This window comes from Brachionichthys hirsutus, chromosome 11 (genome assembly GCF_040956055.1).
Source record: "Brachionichthys hirsutus isolate HB-005 chromosome 11, CSIRO-AGI_Bhir_v1, whole genome shotgun sequence".
Taxonomy (NCBI): domain Eukaryota; kingdom Metazoa; phylum Chordata; class Actinopteri; order Lophiiformes; family Brachionichthyidae; genus Brachionichthys; species Brachionichthys hirsutus.
In genome coordinates this window covers 595,769-601,772 of record NC_090907.1, presented here as the reverse complement: position 1 = coordinate 601,772, position 6,004 = coordinate 595,769, and the positions used below count along the sequence as shown (strand labels likewise).

General features: G+C 54.7%; 1 protein-coding gene across 1 annotated transcript; it reads left to right on the top strand.

Moving 5' to 3' along the window:
- The first annotated feature begins 2,182 nt into the window (after positions 1–2,182).
- Positions 2,183–5,970, top strand: LOC137901640 (transmembrane protein 25). Its single transcript, XM_068745684.1, has 8 exons — positions 2,183–2,240; positions 2,798–3,097; positions 3,166–3,462; positions 3,534–3,665; positions 3,737–3,770; positions 3,940–4,043; positions 5,710–5,796; positions 5,884–5,970. The coding sequence occupies exons 1-8, from the start codon at positions 2,183–2,185 to the stop codon at positions 5,955–5,957; spliced, it is 1,086 nt and encodes a 361-aa protein (XP_068601785.1). The 3' UTR covers positions 5,958–5,970.
- The last annotated feature ends 34 nt before the right edge of the window (positions 5,971–6,004 follow it).

Genomic DNA, 6,004 nt, shown 5'->3' with positions numbered 1-6,004 from the left:
TCCATCCTGTGTCCAGCGGTCCATGTCAGCCATCTTGAGTTGAGCAGCATTATGCCAAACCAACGGGGGGGGGGGGGGGGGGGTCTCCACGTCTCTACGTCTCTGTCTGTCTCCATCTGTCCCTGGAGGGACAGTCTGGGTGGATGTGGACGTTGGGGGTGGGGGTGGGGGGCTCAGAAGGCAGCGTTACCTGTGTCCAGCATTCAAGCCTGCAGGTCATCTCCTTTCATCTCACATCATTGGTTACAATCCTCCCCTGGCCACGCCCCTCCCCCACAAAAATACTTTGTTATTGGCCAGAGCATTGATTGAAGCCCCTCCCCCACAGTGTCTGTTTGAGGTGAACAGAGGGGACAGGTGAGTCCGGCGGCGGGCCCCTCAGCCAGGTCAGTGGACGTTAAGAGGAGGGGCTCAGTGACATCAAAGGACAAACGAGCTCTCTCATTGGTCGGCTGATTCCTGTCATTCATGTTTTTATTTAATGTCCAGAGATTTTATGACTAAAGGAAGACGTTCTTTAATCGTGCACTTTGAGTCCATCGCTGTCCCCTTCCTCACCCCCTCCTCCATGCCAGTGACGCCGTGTTGCATTGTGGGTAGTCTCCTGCTCCTTGTACAGTGACGCTCTGCTTTGTTTTTATCATTTGTATTTTTGTTTGATGAAGACTTCTAGTCAGAGGAAGAGGAAGAGGACGTCCCGGAGCTTGTTGTTTTAATGTTATTCTCTGGAGACACTTGAAGAAGACGAGGTAGTTGGGGGAGGGGTGTGGGGGGGGCTGTGGGCGGGTCCCGGTTGGTTCAGGTGCTACAGAGACTCCAAATAAAGGTGTAAAATAGAGTGGACATGGACTCACCTGTCCTCACTCAGCCCCTCCTTCTGTTTCCCGGGGGGGGCAGATCAGGACCACAGCCGGAGGTCACTTCCTGTTCCTGTCAGAGGAGGCGGGATCAGCATTAGCAACCTGAAACGACGAATAACAAACTCTTCATTGCTCCTCTCTGACGGGGAGGGAAGGCATCCCTCCATCCTTCATCCCTCCATCCTTCATCCCTCCGTCCTTCATCCCTCTGTCCTTCATCCCACCGTCCAACCTCTGTCTCGTCCCTCTGTCCTCTCTGCTCTTGTTTTTTAGGTTCATTTTTAAAATACTAAAGTCAACAAGGATTAAAAGATCAACCAAACGGAGAATAAATATATAAATAATAACTTAACGCTTTTGTCTTTGTGCTGTTTATTATGGGATGTACACGAATCCAATCAGTCTTGTCGGTTCTGATTGGTGGACAAAGGCCCGGTTCCAGAGGCCGTCCCACAGAAAACCAGGAATGGGGTAAGAGTCCTCAGGGAGCCGGACCGGGTTCGAGGCTTTCAGGTTCTGGTCCTCAGGGAGCCGGACCGGGTTAGAGGCTCTCGGGTTCTGGTCCTCAGGGAGCCGGACCGGGTTCGAGGCTCTCGGGTTCTGGTCCGCAGGGAGCCGGACCGGGTTCGAGGCTCTCGGGTTCTGGTCCTCAGGGAGCCGGACCGGGTTCGAGGCTCTCGGGTTCTGGTCCTCAGGGAGCCGGACCGGGTTAGAGGCTCTCGGGTTCTGGTCCTCAGGGAGCCGGACCGGGTTCGAGGCTCTCGGGTTCTGGTCCGCAGGGAGCCGGACCGGGTTCGAGGCTCTCGGGTTCTGGTCCTCAGGGAGCCGGACCGGGTTCGAGGCTCTCGGGTTCTGGTCCTCAGGGAGCCGGACCGGGTTCGAGGCTCTCTATTGATCTGGACTGATCCATTGATCACTATTACCAGGAACAGGTTGAATCAATCGGCTGCTCAGGTCTGATCACTGCAGAGCCTCTAAAGGCTGCTTAATGGATCTCAGAGTCACCGACAGGCTCCTCCTCCCAGCCTGCGTCAGCTGTGACGTCACCTCCTCCTCTGCCTGCGCGGAGCTGAGCTAACGCCGAGTGGTCGTGGGACGTGGACAGAACGTCCTGAGGACTCCCCGCAGGACATCCTTAAGCGTGCGTGTGTGTGTGTGCGTGCGTGCGTGCGTGTGTGTGTGCGTGCGTGCGTGTTTGTGTGCGTGCCGACAGTGAATGATGATCAAATCTTTCGAATCCGGCGTTTTGACTTCTTTCTGTTCCGTTCTCTGTCTGATGTTTCTATTGGTCCAGGTAGAAGTGGGTGGAGCTTTAATGGGTCATGGTGTGTGTGTGTGCTGCTTTCCTGTTCCTTCACATGCTGTCTCTATCCTGGACAGGTAAGACGCTGGAGTCTCAGGACGCACACTCGATGTCCTACACGGCACACTTTGACAGCAGAGGATGCACGTCCCCCCCCCGGTCTCCTCCAGACAGCAGAGGACGCATGTCCCCCGGTCTCCTCCATACAGCAGAGGACGCATGTCCCCCGGTCTCCTCCAGACAGCAGAGGACGCATGTCCCCGGTCTCCTCCAGACAGCAGAGGACGCATGTCCCCGGTCTCCTCCAGACAGCAGAGGACGCATGTCCCCCCCCCGGTCTCCAGACAGCACGTCCCCCCGGTCTCCTCCAGACAGCGGAGGACGCATGTCCCCCGGTCTCCTCCAGACAGTAGAGGACGCATGTCCCCCGGTCTCCTCCAGACAGCAGAGGACGCATGTCCCCCGGTCTCCTCCAGACAGCACGTCCCCCCGGTCTCCTCCAGACAGCAGAGGACGCATGTCCCCCGGTCTTCTCCAGACAGCAGAGGACGCATGTCCCCCGTGAGTCGGCACGACGCGTGTTTTAGGCTGCCGACCCCTGAATGACATCATCAACGCTAATCCTTCAATCCAGGTGCAATTAACCCCGCCCCCAAAATTGATGGACAGCGCAGATCAGCTGTGACGCTGCAGGAAACTATGAGACATCAATTCAACTGCCAATCGGACATTTGGGATCCCCAAGCCCCGCCTCTGCTAACATGGTACCTGAATGGGGAGCGTCAGGGTGGGCCCGGGGTCCGGAGACCAGGGACCAATCACAGCAGCAGCTTCTTCCTGCGGGCCCGGAGGGGGGACAGCAAGCTGGTGTGTGTGGCGTCCGACCCCCAGACCGGATCGGGTTACAACGCCACCGTCACCCTCAACGTCCAATGTGAGTGTGAGAGTCCAGGACCGTCTGCCGGGTCCCCGAATGAAGTCCGAGTCTCGTCTGTCTTCCAGTCCAACCAGAGATCCTCCGGGTTGACGCCCAGTACAGCCACACCCCCGAGCCCGGCCCCGGCCTGTCCCTGGTCCTGTTCGCCCTGGTGCGGTCCAACCCGCCTGCGTCCATCAGCTTCATGGACCAATCCGGTCAACCAGTGTCCAACGCCTCTGACGTCCTCACGCTGGACCCCCGGGGGGACCCCTGGCTGTCCAATCACACGCTGAGGGTGGTGCTAGGCAGCCAATCAGGGGACGTGTCTCTGAACGCCAGCAACAGCGTGGGGACGGCACAGCGCAACCTCACGCTAGCTGGTCAGTGATGCTAAGCTAATGTGTCCCAGCAGTAGCCGTGGTTAGCTAACTCTGGCTCTGGCCGTCCTCAGAGTTCCTGCGGTCCCGGGTGGAGGTTCCTGTTCTGGGCATCGTGACCGGCGGAGCCATGGCCTTCATGGCCGTCCTCGTCCTCAGTCTGGTCGTCCTCTGTCTCATGCAGAAGGACCGGGGGAAGTCCCGGGGTGAGACAAAGACCAGGTGACCTAAACGTCCATCGTTCAGCGGGGTGACGCGTCTCTGTGTTCCGTTACAGACGAGCCGGTCCAGCTTCTCATGACCACGAAAAGGTAAGACGGGACGCCGGGGGGACGCCGGGGGGGATCCAGATCACCATGTGGACCCGGTTAGGGGGGGGGGGGCGACGAGCTGCTTGGGGGAGGTCTGTGTTTCTCTACTTGAATTGAATCTTGACTTTTCCTCCGTCCTGCTGGACATCATGGACGTTATGTCCTGCAGTGACTCCGCCCATCTGAGGACGACGGGGAAGCTCCGCCTCCCCAGGGAGAACATGTCCCTGCCCTCCAACGTGCAGCTCAACGACCTGAGCACTCTGAGAAAAGGTAAGACGTCTTCCAACAGGCTCCGCCCCCAGAGAGTCCAACTGAAGCTGGTCTCCTTTCCGTGGTGGTGTCCAGGACCCAGATACCGGACTGTCCCAGTACAGCCCAGTAAAGGTCCCGGTCCGGTTCTGTGGCTCAGTGTAGCCTGGTTGTTTTAACGCGAAGCTTAATGCTAAGCTAATAGCTGTAGCTTCAGTGAAAAGTTAGCATCGATCTTCTCATCAAACCAGGAAGTAAAACTGATGATGATGATGAATATATGTATTTTATAGAATGTTGGAGTACAAGTACAGTCACACAGTAGCATGTATTACAGTACAAGTACAGTCAAACAGTAGCATGTATTACAGTACAAGTACAGTCACACAGTAGCATGTATTACAGTACAAGTACAGTCAAACAGTAGCATGTATTACAGTACAAGTACAGTCACACAGTAGCATGTATTACAGTACAAGTACAGTCACACAGTAGCATGTATTACAGTACAAGTACAGTCAAACAGTAGCATGTATTACAGTACAAGTACAGTCACACAGTAGCATGTATTACAGTACAAGTACAGTCAAGCCCTTGCGGTCTTGTTTCCGTTGAAAGTCATTCGTACATAAATCATCGACATTTAACAATACAAATAAAACTAATATTAAATTACTCAATTGATGAAAAATAACAATAAAATACAAAGACACATAATATGTACAACGTAGGTGGACAACAAAGGGGGGGGGTTGATCCGGAGAGAGTCGTGATGACTATCTCCGTTTCTGTCCCCCTGAAAGGTGTATTTTTAGGGCCGTTTTGAAGGAGGCCAAAGAGGTGCATGTTCTGAGGGCAGGAGTCAAACCGTTCCACCCTTAGGGGGCAGTATTGTAAAAAGATGATTTACCCATGTTAGTCCTGTAGGAGGGGGTAACCAGGCTGTTGTTTGAGCTCCCTCTAGTGTTGTGGCCGTGGAGGTGTTTATTCAGGTATGCAGGGATTGAGGGGACTGAGGGCAGAGCTGCATTGACTATTTAAAATGCCAATCCCATCTTGAGTTGTTTGACCCTGTCTTCTACCCTGAGCCATTTTAGGCTAGCAAAATGTCCAGGAAGAAGGTGGGTCATGGCCCCGGATTGAGGAGTAGCGAATCAGTTTGTTTTGGGAGGTTTGGAGCCTGGTTTTCAGGGACACTTTGATGTTTGAATACCAGGAGGTGCTAGCATAGTCAAAGAGGGGCTGAACGAGGCTCCAGCAAGCGTCCGGAGACAAAAGGAGACATTCTGCCCAAACGTCTTGTTCTCCGATTGACTTTTTTGATCACCTGAGTTGCCGTACTATCGCCAGACAGGTGTTTGTCAAGAACACAGCCCAAATAGGTAATCTCTTCTTTGCTGGAGATTACTGTATTATCCGAATCAGAAGTAGTTTATTGTTCACAGACTAGGAATGTTTCTCTGTGAAGTCGAGCTACATCTAACAGTAATGACAAAATACAAAATACAAAAACATACAAGTACGGACGACTTATCGACTGTGAATCATTAACAGTTATCTCACTAACACATCCGTCCATGTCCTCCACCTCCTCCGTCTCCATCCATGTCCTCCGTCTCCGTCCATGTCCTCCGTCCATGTCCTCCGTCTCCATCCATGTCCTCCGTCTCCTACCTTGTCCTCGTAGCCCGAGAGGCCGCCCAGCAGAGCAGGGCGGGAGAGAAGACGGAGGAAGAGGAGGAGGAAGATCTGTCTTTAGCGTACGGCGCCAGAGGTCAGGCGGGAGGTGCGGCTTCATGGAGGTGTGTCAGCATTGTGGGCGTGGCCTCCTGACTGAGCGCCTCTCTCTGGCGCTCCGCAGGTTTCGCCAGGTATCCCATGGTGGGCTTCATCTACCGGGTCAACAGCGCCAGCAGCGAGGAGATCTGGCTGTGACCTGCCCCGCCACAGGCCACGCCCACCTGCACCAGGCGACGCCAACG